We start from the raw sequence: 15,619 nt of genomic DNA, 5'->3' as shown, positions 1-15,619 counted from the left end.
CGCACGATCGCGCTATCTACTCAAACGGCGATGGTGCGATGATGCGATAGTGAACTGCATGGCCCTATCCGGATTCCATAATTTTGGCATACATGTATCTTAAAAGCATGTTTCACTCTCAAAACAACCAGAATTAGCAACACTTTTGTAACATAACACTTAAAAGACCGGACTGTTATTGTTAATTTTATCTATGCTGTGCTTTTCACCTGCCCATCAAAGTGCATATTCTTGTGGCTTTAAGCCGAATTTTTATGATGTTATCGCATCTGTGACATTACATTTGAATCAATGTCCGTAGATCCATCAAAACATGGAGATGCCCTAAATGTTAAAGTGGGCCTCAACTATTTAAGTTAGCGTAATATGCGATTCTCAGAAAAGTCGAATGGCATATCTGTTAGACTATTGACGAAATCATTTCTTCAAAAGATAAACGTTGTGTGATATACTGGGATCGGTAAAGATAAAAGGTTACTAGCTACAAAAAAATTGTTAAACTTTCCTCAAACAGTATCGAATCTTATTGGGATTGATAAATGTGCATCTGTTTAGTATATTAAATTTATTGATAACTGATTAGGTAATAAATACTGTACTCTATTTGTATTTTTTAATGTTGTTTACCGAACTTAAACGTTCATTTGCTACATGATGAAACAGACACCAAGATAACCCCATTGTTTACTTGTACTGTATCAGCACTTTATCTTTTGAAAACAAATATTCATATCTGCACTTTAATTCAAAATATGCTAACGTGCTAACCATCGAGCACATCTGCACATTACCAACAGAGGTAAGATATTTCAACAAAACAATGTTTAAAAAAATTACATAAAGCTGAAGGAAAGTAACTCTCTCTCTCTCTCTCTCTCTCTCTCTCTCTCTCTCTCTCTCTCTCTCTCTCTCTCTCTCTCTCTCTCTCTCTCTCAGACACACGACTTATTTTATTGTATGAAATTGAACTTTTTGTGATAATAAAAAAAAGAACAGTACAAAAAATATCTATTACCTTTATTCTGTTCAAATTAGTTCGCACCAGGAAACGTACAGAATAAAACCCTTTATCTATGTGTTAAACAGCGCTATGTGAGGTCATTCATTGGGTCATCAATGTTATTGTTATTGCTACTGATAGTATATGTACACGTGTGCTAGTAAATAAATATGTATGTACTCTGAGCGAGAATAACTTTTATTTATTTTTAAAAGGTTACTATGTGGACTTGTAAAATTTAAAAAAAATACATTGTACCAATTTTGCAATGGTACCACTGTTGTGGATACTTCAAGTGATTTTTGGGTATAAAAGTCGATTAAGCATGTATTTTTAACAGTTCAAAGTCTAACTGCATCGAAAAGAACGTGCTTTCATGCAATTAATTTGATTCTGCATTTTATTTGGAATTTTTTTTTTCCAAAAAAAAAAAATTTTCAAATATAATATTTACATTGATAACATATCTAATACATGGACAATATTACATCAGCCTTTATTTCTATCATAATAACTCGTGTTAACTGACTGTATATACGAATATATCCTTGTCCTACTTATATATATTATATATAAATCATATATGCACCTTTTATATATCATCGACAACGTTGACAGATAAAAAGTTTCACTCTCTTTGTGACCGGATCTTTACAAAATCGGTAAGTTATCTCGCTATTTATCAAATATGTAATATCAATATAAATCTGAATAAATCTACATATTATTTTATAGCGATAAGCTACAGGTGTTCATTTTCGTTATGGAAATCGGGTTTTTTTTTTCCTTCAGATTTTTTTAAGGGGGGGGGGGGGGGTATGTAAATGTATTTTATTGTGTTTTTATAGGGGGATGTTGTTATCTACATGTACTTTAAAATTTCTTTACAAACTTTTAATCAGATTGCCTGGGTGGCGATTGTAAGCGGGCAGCCCTGTAGCCAAGTTGCTTACGCTTATCCTCTAAATTTACACCAGATGAATAACAAAAGATGAAACGTTTTACTGTATAAAATCTTAACAGCTAGTTTTATCTATGAGACAAATTGCACTGTTAAGTCCTAATAGTATTTATTTTTTTAACATATCTAAGTGTAAAATCAAACAAATTGATTAATGATAACAGAAACACGAGTTTGCTTAAATGTGCTGAATGGTTTAAAAAATGGTGAGACGAGCATAGATTTTTTTTAACTTTGAATTAATTATAACACCGTTTGTCTCAATATGTAGGTTGATATAACTAAAAATATAGATTATATGAGACACTATCTGTGTTTAAGCTTATGTATACGTGTTTATAGGTAAATCTGGAATGATTTACACATGCAGATAGCTTCAGAAAGTGAGTGTGTGCTGTTTTCATCTACATATACACTGGTTCAGAGGACGATTGTGTCGTTTCGTTCCAAATTCTGCACATAAGCAGTTACAATACAGTGAAATGAATTTGAAATGTCTTTTAGTATTTTAGTAGATTTGTTTTGTTATTTTATTTATTTATTTATTTTGATAATTTTTTTATGGTTGATGGGACAGTAGCTTATTTTGCTATTATGTATGGAATCCGGATAGGGCCATGTAGTTCATTATCGCATCATCGCACCATCAACGTTTGAGTCGATAGTGAGATGGTGCGATAGTGCGATGACGATGATGCAATGGTGTGATAGCGCGATGACGGTGATGCGATGGCGCGACAATGCGATGACGATGGTGCGATGGCACGATAAAGCGATAGCGCGACAATGCGATGATACGATAGCAATAACGCGATGGTGCGATAGCGATGACACGATGGTGCGATAGCGATGATGCGATGCTCTATCACGTTATTATTAGTTCTTTATCGCGTCATCGTCATCGTATTATCGTAGCATCGCTCTATCGATGGCTGCTGGGAATGTAATCCTCTTTCCATAAAAAGGATTACATTCCCAGCAGCCATTGCACAACATGGCGTTTGATGACGAAGAGATGCAATGGGTAGGACTTAAGATGAAATAAATTTATTACGGACGAAGTAACATGCAGATGTTTGTATTTATAAATGTATAAATATAAATCCTGCAAATATATCATCAGAAAAATAACTATTAAGTAATTAACTTGTACATAATTCCCATCTAAATCTAAATGAAAGTATAATACTTTTGCAACATTATAATTCATATTATGTTCACAAGTCATTAAATATTTAAAGGGAGGTAACTCTGACAATTACAATGAATATAGAGTACGCACTTTTCCCTTGATAGTCATACCAAAAAGTACTGGTTAAAAAAAAGGCGATGCACCATTGCATCATCGTCATCGCACTATCGCATCATCGTCATCGCACTATCGCACCATCTCACTTTCGACTCAAACGTCGATGGTGCGATGATGCGATAGTGAACTACATGGCCCTATCCGGATTCCATAATTCACTGCCTGCCGCGTTTTCTCCTTTCAATGGTGCATGCGCTAAAAGTCGATGGCGCAATGGTGCGATGACACGATGACAATGACGCGAAAAAGAACTAACGATGACGCGATAGAGTATCGCATCATCGCTATCGCACCATCGCGTTATCGCTATCGTATCATCGCGTCATTGCGCTATCGCTTTATCGTGCCATTGCACCATTGTCATCGCATTGTCGTGCCATCGCATCATCGTCATCGCGCTATCTCACCATCGCAATCGCACTATTGCATCATCGTCATCGCACTATCGCACTATCTACTCAAAAGGCGATGGTGCGATGATGCGATATTGAACTGCATGGCCCTATCCGGATTCCATAATTATGTTGTTTCTTGTTTTTGTCAAAACAATTTTTATAACTAACTCAGTTAAGTCGTAAAAGGTGATTGTTTTCATGCGATTGATGTATTTCATTATATAACTCAAATATAAATTAAGTTGTTTTTGCAACTTTTAATATCAATTTTAAATGCGTTTGCAACAAGAAAATCCACATCACATAACATTAGTTTATGATTCCATACTAACATTTTCATCCACTGCATGTTAACTAGAAAAGGTTTGAAGGTCGTTGTTAAAGTGTTAAATGACCTTACACGTTAATTTTCTTTTCATACTAAACATTTTCAATCGAATAATGTTTTTCAAAATGAGAATAAATTCCAAATTCTACTTCAAATTTAATGAAAGCTATGACGTATTTTTATTTCATTATTAAAATACTTTTTTCAATTTTTAATAAACAGATATTATAAATATGTTGATAGCGGAGAATCGTTAGTCGTTTATAGCATAAATGTCCCCAACCCAGAGAATACCATATTTCCTTTTGAATTTCTTAGTAACCGCTTCCGGTTGTAAGTCAAGAATCATATCAAATTAAATGGATCCAGAACAAACAGATTAATTGCTATTCTATTGAAATATTGCAGTTATATATAAATATTTAAAATATTCACCAAAAACAGTCCGTATACTTACGTATTCATAGGAAATAAAGCAAGAATAGACAGATACTTCCTTTGGACATTATCAGTGCTAACGGATCGCAACACCCTCATTAAGATTTATAAAATTGATAACCTGTACACCATGTTTACCTAGAACTGAAAAGAGCTTACTCAGTACGCGTTTGACCTAGACCTTCAAACCCTGAGTATTTTGAAAGTATAACGTTATACAGTAATCTACAAAAATTACAAAAAAGTCTGTTAATGAAACTCTTAGGCAATATTTGTTTATGCTAATCAGAACAACCAAGAAATTTAACGTTCCCACGAAAAAAAATATGTTTTTCTGCAAAATTACATGCAGCTTTAAATTGCTTATAACATTTTCAAATAAATTACGTTCCATGCGTACATTTATATACATGCGGTGATTATTCGTCATTTTGTGCAGTCAGTCTGCAGTGTGTTACTAGTATCTTTCAATTCATACACTTTATATGCTTTTACCTGTGTGTCTGTGATCCAGGTAAATATATTTCCAGAATCGTAAAATCGTAAAAAAAAAAACCAAATAACTATAACTGGGGCAATCAATATGAAATACCGTTCAATTAATGATTTAAAGGTGCCACCCAATAAAATGGGCGAGTATGATCACCTTTCTTAAGTTCAACAAATTTAAGATTTAATGCTCGATATGGTTTTCAGCATCAGTCATTATTTTCACCATTACAACTTGAACTCTCGCAGTCCGTGATCTCGCCGAGAAGTACTTCACTACACGTAAATAAGAAATAAAAGCATTGCTTAACCTCTTTTGATCTGAAGATTTGGCACATACAGGTATTACACTTTGTGTCTTAAATTGTGCATTGCAATATTACAAGATTAAAAAACAAGAGTAAAAGTAGAGAATCAGTAACATTCTGATTGAATATGAATTAACATCAATAAACACGTTCTACATGTATATACATCGTAGATTAACGAGCGAGTACATAGAGTTAAATATCACAATATACATGTAAAGAGATATGAATAATTATCATCATTCAAAGTCATATTATGATATGACATTAGTATATTAACATTGTCAGATATATAGACTACAACGAGAGAACTTTGATGAACACATTATTATGTATACCCAAGACAAGCTTACTTGTCGTAGTTTCATTAAGTGAAAGCATACGTCACATATCACATGTATACAATTGTTTTCCTCCAAAAACTAAAGAAAGGTATGTTCTGAACTACTGAAGGGTACGTTAAATGCCGTCTTTTATACGACTTTTTATAACAACGAGCAGACCACATTCAATGGAGTCCTGTTTAGTTGATATAAGTAAAACTCTATGCACATGTAGATCATGTTTGATGGAGTCCTTTATAGTCGGTGTATGACACCGTTTTCTTGGCGTCCAGTTCACGAGAAAGTACACGAGGTATATCTAAAGTTTTAGGGTCAATGTCGGGAAACGCCTTCCATATTATCTGTTTGCACCTTTCCCGCAAAGAATAAACTGTAATGGAAGATAAGAAGCATTTTATCAGCTTACAGAGGCTGAATCACGGTAAAAAGTAAATTTTCCAGTAAGATTCTCCTACAATAACATTAATTAGACATGATTTTTCTATACATATCAGATTTGTATTTTAAAACAAACAAAACATGGCAAATTAAAAATTTACTACATGATAACCCTAAAAAGCTAGTATTTTAATTTCATTTACATATCTATTTGTACCCAATTTCCATTCAAAGCCCTTTTCTTTTGAATGCGCCGCAATTACTTCATAAAAAGTATATGGTATCAAAAGCTTGATATCGCACGTCGACTCGATAAAAATTCTAATGATGATGTACAGTACATAACGTTATACTGGAAACTGTTCATATCTTTAAAAACAAATCTTTAAGAAAAAATTAAGTTTAACTTTAATCTAAGATGCAGAAATATGCAATATTAAAGTTCAAATCTTGACCTTATCACATGTTAGATCTGGTGAACACTTGCGGCTGAATTAAAATTGCCTGTACCTGGGATGTCGATGTACACCAGCCGGTAGGTGTCGAACTGTCCCTCCGTGGGGTAGTACACGGGTCGTTTGTCCACTACCAGGCGGTCATTCGTCACCGTCTCCCTCGCACACCAAGGATGTGTCACATAGGTGTTCATGTCTATAAACTCCCCCTTCTTTAATATGGAGTACCTCACTAACTCCCCTTTGAAATCAAACCAGAACAAGGTAGCAATTCTGTCACACCGGTTCTTGAAGCGCACGTACGTCGAGATGTCATTATTCAGAGAGCGCGGCTTCTGGTCCTGAATTTCTTTTGTTTTAGACGATTCTCCGTCTCCTTCGGCCATTTTTAAGTATTTATGTCGGCGTTTTGATTCATATGTTCAATTCTGCACGTAGTCCCATACCGCCATATGTTGCGCAGTGGATTCCTTTTAACTGTCAATCTCGCACACATCGGATCAATGGTCCTTAAATGCCAACATCTTGCTTGCGTACAGAAGTTGTCAACAAACAAAGTGTACACATCCGTTTATCGCGGTGTTACTAAAGCCCGCAAACTGCGGATTAGCATGCTATCGTAATACAGGCAAACGGACAAATGGTTAAAAACAACGTGCATATCGCAAGTTGAAATAATAATCAGCGTTGTCTGTATTTGAAATTGAACATCAATAAATTTAGTATACTGTACACATCATTGGCCCCTAGTGAAACAAAATTTTGTGGACAAAAAGGTTCCATCACCTGATATGATTTAAATTGTGTAAATCATTGCAAAGTCTCAGTAACCTTTTTTTCTTGATAACCAGGGAGTATCAAACAAATGCCGACGGAGCAGACATCAAGGCGACCCATAGACAGAGGATGGGCATGGGTCGTACTAGCCGGTAATTAGCAATTCAACATCATAATGACTCAATGCCTGGGTGTTTTTTTTTTGGTTAGATATAGCGAACCCAGAACTTTTAAGAATTCCAAATATTAATTACGATATTTTTCGATCATTTTATTATTATTCTTTTCTGTTAACAATGTCGACTTATATGAAAATTCAGTCTACAGCTCAATCGCAAAATGCTTTTTCAACAGAACTTTCTGAAATAAAAACTTCCATCTTAACATATGACGTCCTTAATCTGGCAACCATTTTTTTAGTAGTATATACATTTCATCTTCTTAAAATTTTTCAGCAACTACTGTTCAGTTCTTTATCTTCATCGGATTCTTGAAGAGCTTTGGGATATTTTTTGTTGCGTACCTGCAGAAATATGACGCAACTTCCTCTGACATTTCTACGGTTATCTCCATTCAGACGCTGGTCGGCACTATTACATGTCAGTAACTCTTCTCATATGACGGGCTATGCTCTCATTTATCTTTAAAAAATTCTGATCCAAGTTTTTATTCATTTTAATCTGAGTTTCGAAAAAATATATACAAGTCATGTAATTCATATTTTTCAAATCCTTATAGAGATACAAGTATGGAAATGTGTCATCGTTTCACTGTAAATCAGATTCACTTGCATAATGATGCTAATTTTGTTTTTCAGCTGTTTTTGTCTTAGCATTTGCTGTTCAATTCTTGAGCGAGAGAACGCTGGTCATGTTTGGAGCGTTCCTAACAGCCGTGTCACAAGTCGGTAACGCTTTTGCGCCAAATATTCCTGTTCTGATGTTTACACAAGGAGCTCTTTTTGGTAAGAGAATAGCATTTCCCTCCTATCACGTAAATATTTTCATTCTATGATTTAGAAAAGAAAATTTCATATATTTTAGGTTTGAAATTTGAATATTTTCCTAAATCTTCATACAGAGCTCTATGAGACTGGATGTTGTATAAAAATTGTCAAGACTTTACAACTTTTCTTTTAAAAAAGATATAACAAATTTTGACCAGCATTGGCTTTTCTTCAACACAAATGAGAGAAAAAACTGATTTCACTAACTTGAATTTTCCCTCCAGGAATGGGTAGTGCCATCTCCCAACTATCAGTAACGTTGATCCTTACCAATTACTTTGACAAGCGGCGAGGCTTTGCCAACAGTTTTGCAAACGTAGGAGGTAGTGCTGGCGGCCTCATCTGGCCAGTTTTGTTGAAAAAATCATTAGACAACTTGGGTCTCCAATACACTTTATTGGTGATCGCGGGTGTTTTCTTACAAGTCGTTGTCTGTGGAGCATTGCTTCGACCCCTGCCGCCAAAAAAGACTCGGAATTCGACATTTGTCACATACGACATCAGTGAGGAGTCTGAAGTTACAACAGAAGACGAGTCGTCAAAACAAACCATGAATTTATATGAAAAACCAAAACAGGCCCATACTTTGCCGAATTTTAAGAAAACCGGTTATAAACCTGATTTAAAGACGGGAAGAAGAAGAACAAAATCAGAAAACTGCACAAATTGTAATGAAACTCCATATCTTGCTAGAACAACATCTAGTATGCAGGACTTGCAAGAAAATATCCAGAAATTGTATGTTTCGCCGTCACTTCAGGGGTTGGGTTTTATGCCTGCAAGCAAAGGTAAAGAAACAGACGAAGAACATCCCTCAAAAGAAGAAGCTAACTGTGATAATCTAAACCAATGGTTTAACCTTGCTCTGTTTAAAAACCCCCTTTTCTACATCTTTACGGTCAGCTCCATTTTAATTTCATCCGCGGCAGCTTTACCAGTTAACTACATCCCACCATTCGCGCGTGACTTTGGAGTAAGCGATGGTGACATAGCTATCTTAGTGACGGTGGCTTCTGCTTGCGACTTTGTCAGTAGATTTTGTCTTGTTTTCATCGCTGACAGCAAGACTCTGAAGAGACACCATATTCTGGCCGTGAGCATGTTTATGAACGGACTGGCCTGTCTCTTTGCGCCGCTCTACACCACCTTCCCCACCCTGATGGTTTACTCTGTGGTATACGGTGTGTTCGGCCAGACTTACTTTTCATTGTTTCCTGTGGTCATTGTCGATTTCCTAGGACTAGCTAATCTCCGCCATGGTCTGACCACTATAACTTTAACTATGGGAATCTCCATTGGCGTGTCTTCAGTGATAATAGGTGAGTTTGGTTAATCTCTATCGGTGTATGATAATCCTTTCTAATAACAGGTGAGTACGAGGGTTGTCCCAAAATAATGTAGACAAGATACATAATTTATAATCTGTTCACTGCAATTTCATTAGACTTCTATGTTTTCTTCAATGACCCTTTGGCAAACAATGCTGAAAAGTTCAAATCTGTACTTTATTTATTTCTCGAGAAAATGAATAATTAGTAACAACAAGTTTTGTCAGGCGGCGCAATGTGCGACGTCGAAAATTTCCAGTTAAACCCTCCACATCGTTTACAATAACATTTACGTTTTATTTCCGAAAATGTCTTAGAATATACATTATCTTTGAACATGTACCCTGCGTGCACATTCAATATATATTTCTAGTTTTTTTTTTTTTTAATATTTTCTAAGTACAAAGGATCTGTCGGCTCCAAACTTGCCCTGTATTATTTGTTGTCTAACGTCCGTCTTACCGAAATGTGTCGTTCAACATTTTGACGTCCATTGATATCGTTCGGGGTTTCTTTTTTCCACTTATTGTCTCATACTTGCTCAAATATTTTCAATGTTGTTTAATTACTTATTCCCAAAACGCATTTCTCATCGATTTAGTTAATTTCATTTAATTCCAAAGCCGCTCAGGATTTTTTTCATGGTCTTTACAAAATTGTATCATAACTGCTGCGCCGCCTTAAACGCTGACAACGTCATTTTATAACCAGTTAACTTTTCAACTTGTCACAAAACGCGCTATAAAATATTCAAAATTTTTGTTATAGCCAAAACATTTTCTGAGTAAATAATAGAACTATTATCAAATATCAGTGTATGTTTTATTTGAATTTTTTCATTCGAAAAGTACTTTTCCGCCCAATTTTCAATTCATTAAGTTGATTTTAAGTTTTTGTTTTTGACATTGCGCCGCATGTCGAATTTCTGATCTAACATGCATTCATTTCACTAATTTAATCTCAAACAATATTCGATTTTAAAACATTATTTGAATGCAACTTTCTTGAACCCTTTGTGGCACAAATTTCATCTTCCTGTGTCTTCGATTAACTGAATAACGCCACTTGTCTTCGCTATTTTGGGACAACCCTCGTATGGTCATTCTCCATTGTTGTGTCGTCAGTGGTGAGTATGGTTAAGTAAGTTTGGTTAAAATCTGTTGGTGTATCGCCTGTGACAATAGGTAAGTAATGTATGGTTAATTTTAATCATTTTGTCTACTGTGATAATAGGGTAACTTCACTGTGATAATTCGTAAATATGAGCAATACTTAATGGTGTATATTCATTTGAAATAAGTGGATATGCGAAATCTCTAGTATATTTTTTAAAAGGTAAGTATCATCAACCTCTATAAGTGTATCGTCTGTGTTGATAGGTGAGTATGGTAAATTTCCAAAGATATTTCTTTCACGATAATAGGTGTCGATTAGTACCGACTCCTACCACATGACATAAAGTTTTGGATGAAAAGTGTACAGCATCCGCCTGAAAAACTTTGTCCGAGTTGTTTTGGAAAATTCGAAGTTATGCTACTATATAAATGTAACGTCAAATTTCATAGAGATTGAAACGGCGGAGCGACCAACAAAATCACAGCTGTATTTGACCCAATTTACACTCTATTTTATTTTGGTAGGTGAATTACGGGACTTTACCGGATCCTATCTGAGTTCATTCTACTACATGGGAGTTTCTGCTGTTATAGCTAGCATTATTTTGCTTATGGAACCTTTGGGTAGAAAGATGATGAAGAAAAGCAAAGATGCAGATATCACCGAAAAACAGAACATGCTAAATCTGACCGAAAAACAATAAAAGTTTTGTTTTTTTTTAAAGAGACTTAAACACGATTTTAGATCAAAATTTTATTTTTTATGTATAAAATGGTTTACTTGCGCATTTTGAATGATTGACCAAAATTTGAATGTTAGAAGTCAAGTTATAAGAGATACAGAGGTAAGAATTCATTGTTATGTAAACAAAGCTCGAGTCTTATATTTGTTTATAAATAACGCAAAGTATGGGATTACCATTTCTTTGACAAAATCACTCGTGGAAAACAAGATTAACTGATTCAATGTGTTCATAAATAATATTACCAACAGAAGAAAGCAACATTTGATTGAAATTTATAACAATATAACACATATGTAAACAATAACGAGGCTCGAGCTTTGTTTACGAAACAAAGAATTTAAAACTCTGTATCTTGCTTATAACTCGGATTTTGACTTTCAAATTTTGACAAAGCATTGTAAATACCCATATTAACATTAAAATTGAAAAATACAATTTAAAACTTGGAGCTCAAATCGTGTCTAAATCCCCTAATGCAGCTGTTGTATTTTAGAGTATTAAGATGTTTTACCCTTTTTCGTAATTTTAAATGTGTTTATATGAATTCATATTAGCCGTGTTTTCGTTTTTGTTAAAAGAGTAGAAATACTGTTTAACCTAATGTTTGCTTGATTATGAATTATCCAAAAGAGACAATATCGATTTTCTTGAGTGTTAAATTAATGCGATGTTAATCCCTTTTTTATTGATTGTAATATTTTTTTCATTCAGAGCATTGCTAATAGAGCAATCAATTTTTTAAACATGAAATTTGTATCTTTTTGATATTTTAAAACATGAACAAACCATTTATGCATTCCTTATAATTGTTAAGTTTCGTCAATTTGCCAAACTCCACAAGAATTATAAGTTTTAATGTAGATATGATATACAGCATAAAATTAAGACTTGCTCAAGTCTCTATATTTATCAATTAGTGTCATCTTTAAGAGCTTTAAATATAATAATTTAAATTTAATTCGCGTCGGTTTACAGTGGTTTTCTCGGGGTGTCAATTTCAACTGTAAACCTCCCAAACAGGCACTATTAATATAGTGTTACCCGTTGCAAAGTGTGTTGCTAGCGCTGAGGGTAATAAAACGGATTATCGACTGCGTCTTAACCAATCAGATTTCAGTATTTAACATGAAAGTATAATAAAATATGTTGTACGATGAATGTGGACGAAGTATATCACTTGTTAAAAATTTGGTTAGTAATATTAAACATAAGCTATTTGAAATTGGCCTGGGCCAAGTTGGTGTGAGCAAGTGGATGTACATTTTGCAACCCATTATCCACTTATTATGCAGAGACTCGATGATATTTTTTTTTCAAAACCTTGTTGAACAAATCAACTCCTCATCTAGATGTCATCTTTATAAGCATATTATAATTCATTTTTCTTTGCAATATTACTTAGAAAAATCAATTCCTAAAATTTACAAAAAGCAGATTTTTAGAATGTCTTCACATAACCTTGCTATTGAAAGTGGTCGGCATACAAATGTTACGAAAGAAAATCGTCTTTGTAAACTTTGTTGTGCAGATATTGAAGATGAGTTCCATTTTGTCTTAAAGTGTCCCCAATATAGAGAATTAAGATTAGAATATATTTAGAAATATTATTGGGGAAAACCCTCTGTTTATAAATTTATACACTTATTAACTGTCCAAATTATAGAATTGTGTGATCTGGGGAAATATCTCCACTTAGCTTTTAAAAACCGCAATGGTATTCCATAATTTTTTTGCTATACTACTGTGTCTTTATTATAATATATACATTTACCCGACATTGTACCATACCTAATGTAAATCATATATGTATGTATATTTACTCCTGTTGTGCATAATGCCATAAGATGTAGATCTTGAGCAAATACAGAATAATATAAAACAGTTCATTCCTAAAAATTAAAATGAAATGTACTCACTGGGCATATTTTGCTGGGAGCTGCCTATAATAGTAATGGGAGTGATTAACCATCTAAAGCAATAGATTCTTAAGTTTGTCACTGTAATCTGGTGATGCAAAGAAGGATAACTCTAAATCATTTGTCGGCATAAGAGATTTCCATTTTCACCGTTTCTTTCTCTTTGAAAGCTTTGCGAGTCAATAATTCTAAAATGGCAATTATATATTGCAAACACACATGTATTTTGATTTCTTGCCATGAAATTTTCATTTGGTTTTCGACTAACTTTTTCTCTACTGGTAAAGCTGATTTAAATTCATTCAGGCAAACCAATATCAAAATTCATAGAGATTTTGTATATCTATTAATTTGCATACCAAAGATCCGATTCTTGTCGGTCTTCGACACGCAAAAAGGGGGCACTGGCCACCCATTATACAAAAAAGTCAGTAAAGAATATAATTATATATTCATTTTTTAACAAGCAGTCATCTCTACTTTTTTAGCTCTAATAATGTAGCCCTCTCCGATTTTTTTTTATATCTGATGTTTACAAAAAAATATTATTGCAGCTACCACTTTCTCTGTGTGTAAAAGCTAATGGAAAAAATCATATACATGTATTTAAGAAAGGGAAACTGTCCCCATGCACAACGGGTTTGGACTTATGAACTTTTGAATTATTAAATTAACGGTGTGTTACTATTTTTTTTTGGGGGGGGGGGGGGGGGGTTCATGATTTATGGGTGCCCACTAGGTCTAAACACAATGCAGTGTACATGTACCTGTGTACGGACCTTGAATGAATGTTTATTTCTCTCAAACCATATCAATGGTACATGTACATGAGGTACAAAAAACAAAAATATTTACAAATGTACAAATGCATTACATAATATCAATGTGTGGTACGTATGTAATTGTGTGATTCTAAAAACATCGCTACATTAATGTAAGTACGTCATTATCAAGTTTGTGTTTTGCAGACTATTCTATATTTGCCCCAACGTATACACACACAACATCATTTTTGTGAAAGGAGTACGTTAGCAATGTTTACATGATGTGGACTGATTAGTAGCTCGTAGATTGATAAAAAAAAAAGTATTTACATATGTTGTCTTGGCAAACCCAGTGCATGCATTTGCCTAGATTTTTTTTATGATATCAGTGTTTCATATTTCTCTCTAAACTGGTTCTGGGTTGCTATGAACCTATATGTGCCACCGAGTGTTTCTGATAACATGCGTGTACAATGTACTTTTGATTTTTTAATTTTAATACAAGAACAATACCCACTCCATTCGAGGGAGAAGAGAACTTTTCACAGTTTTCTTTAATTAAAGCTGCTTGGTCCGATTTTTTTGTAATTACAGTATCAATTTTTTTTTCATACAAATCATTTATCTTAGAACGTTATGGACTTTCTCCTATTTACACCAGCAGAATCAGTCTCCTTTCAAAGTTAGAAATATTCAAAGTAAATAAAAATAATTTCTCTTTGGGTAAACGAAAAATCAAACCAAAATGCATCACGGGAATGTTTAGAAAAGGAAACCGCTTGGATTGGGGTTATTCAACCCACTTGCTATGCATCGATTGTAAAGAAAGCAGACTTTAGAAATATTAGCGAACAAAACGTACACATGTTGATTTGTATTTTGTCTGATCATTTCGACCTTTATTTAAAGCGATGTCAAATTCGTAATACAACCATACCAGTCTCGTCGTCAGGGGTAAAATTTAACATGAGGCGAAATAACGCGGTACCTTTTAATGTCGTTTGTTTTTGTTAGCAAATTTTGTACGCATTTTTCTTCATTGAAATTTGGCATAATTGACGAGTAAATCTACTGCAATGTCTATTATTATACATATACTAAGCATAGCCATCGTTTAAAATCGGACCAAGCAGCTTTAAGAGAATATCGACGCTCGATGTATGAAAAATTAAACCTATTCAGCGAGCACAAATATGGGAACATATACATATTTACACACGTATAGGTTCATCAGCGACGCATTGAGGAGATGCCCATTACTCTGAATCAATAGACTCGGATGAATATCCTTTGGCCGATGATTTTCCTCAATTGACACTTTCATAGATCTTTTTACGACAAGATTCTGAAAATCAATTTTGGAAAGCTGTCACGAAAACGAAGAACCACATTTCAAACCTGATCTTGTGAGCGCCAGATATGATACCCTTGGGGGTCTAAGATCAATTATGAAAATCGACACACGCGACTTTTCGAGGCCGGGGCAAGATTCCTCTGACTTACATTTTGTGAATGCCGGTATATATTAGGGATGTCAACGAGTACCCGGTTAACCGGGTACT

The 15,619-nt window shown here is 34.2% G+C and overlaps 2 protein-coding genes across 4 annotated transcripts; one reads left to right on the top strand and one right to left on the bottom strand.

Moving 5' to 3' along the window:
* The first annotated feature begins 738 nt into the window (after positions 1-738).
* LOC128180439 (monocarboxylate transporter 5-like) lies at positions 739-13,258 on the top strand. 3 transcript variants are annotated; one of them, XM_052848558.1, is made up of 7 exons: positions 753-799; positions 1,619-1,662; positions 7,257-7,334; positions 7,638-7,781; positions 8,000-8,146; positions 8,413-9,507; positions 11,157-13,258. In XM_052848558.1, the coding sequence occupies exons 3-7, from the start codon at positions 7,271-7,273 to the stop codon at positions 11,333-11,335; spliced, it is 1,629 nt and encodes a 542-aa protein (XP_052704518.1). In that variant the 5' UTR covers positions 753-799; positions 1,619-1,662; positions 7,257-7,270; the 3' UTR covers positions 11,336-13,258. The 3 variants fall into 3 exon arrangements, with proteins under 3 accessions (XP_052704520.1, XP_052704518.1, XP_052704517.1); XM_052848560.1 differs by lacking the exon at positions 1,619-1,662 and having other exon boundaries at positions 739-799; XM_052848557.1 differs by lacking the exon at positions 753-799 and having other exon boundaries at positions 991-1,662.
* On the bottom strand, positions 5,322-7,189 carry LOC128180461 (von Hippel-Lindau disease tumor suppressor-like). The gene is made up of 2 exons (XM_052848586.1): positions 6,461-7,189; positions 5,322-5,942 (listed from the first exon to the last, which is right to left on the bottom strand). Exons 1-2 carry the CDS (start codon positions 6,789-6,791, stop codon positions 5,788-5,790), a joined length of 486 nt encoding a protein of 161 aa, XP_052704546.1. The 5' UTR covers positions 6,792-7,189; the 3' UTR covers positions 5,322-5,787.
* Positions 13,259-15,619: the final 2,361 nt, after the last annotated feature.

This window comes from Crassostrea angulata, chromosome 4, assembly GCF_025612915.1.
Source record: "Crassostrea angulata isolate pt1a10 chromosome 4, ASM2561291v2, whole genome shotgun sequence".
Taxonomy (NCBI): domain Eukaryota; kingdom Metazoa; phylum Mollusca; class Bivalvia; order Ostreida; family Ostreidae; genus Magallana; species Magallana angulata.
The sequence above is the reverse complement of the archived record's forward strand: the minus strand, read 5'-3'. Positions and strand labels throughout refer to the sequence as shown.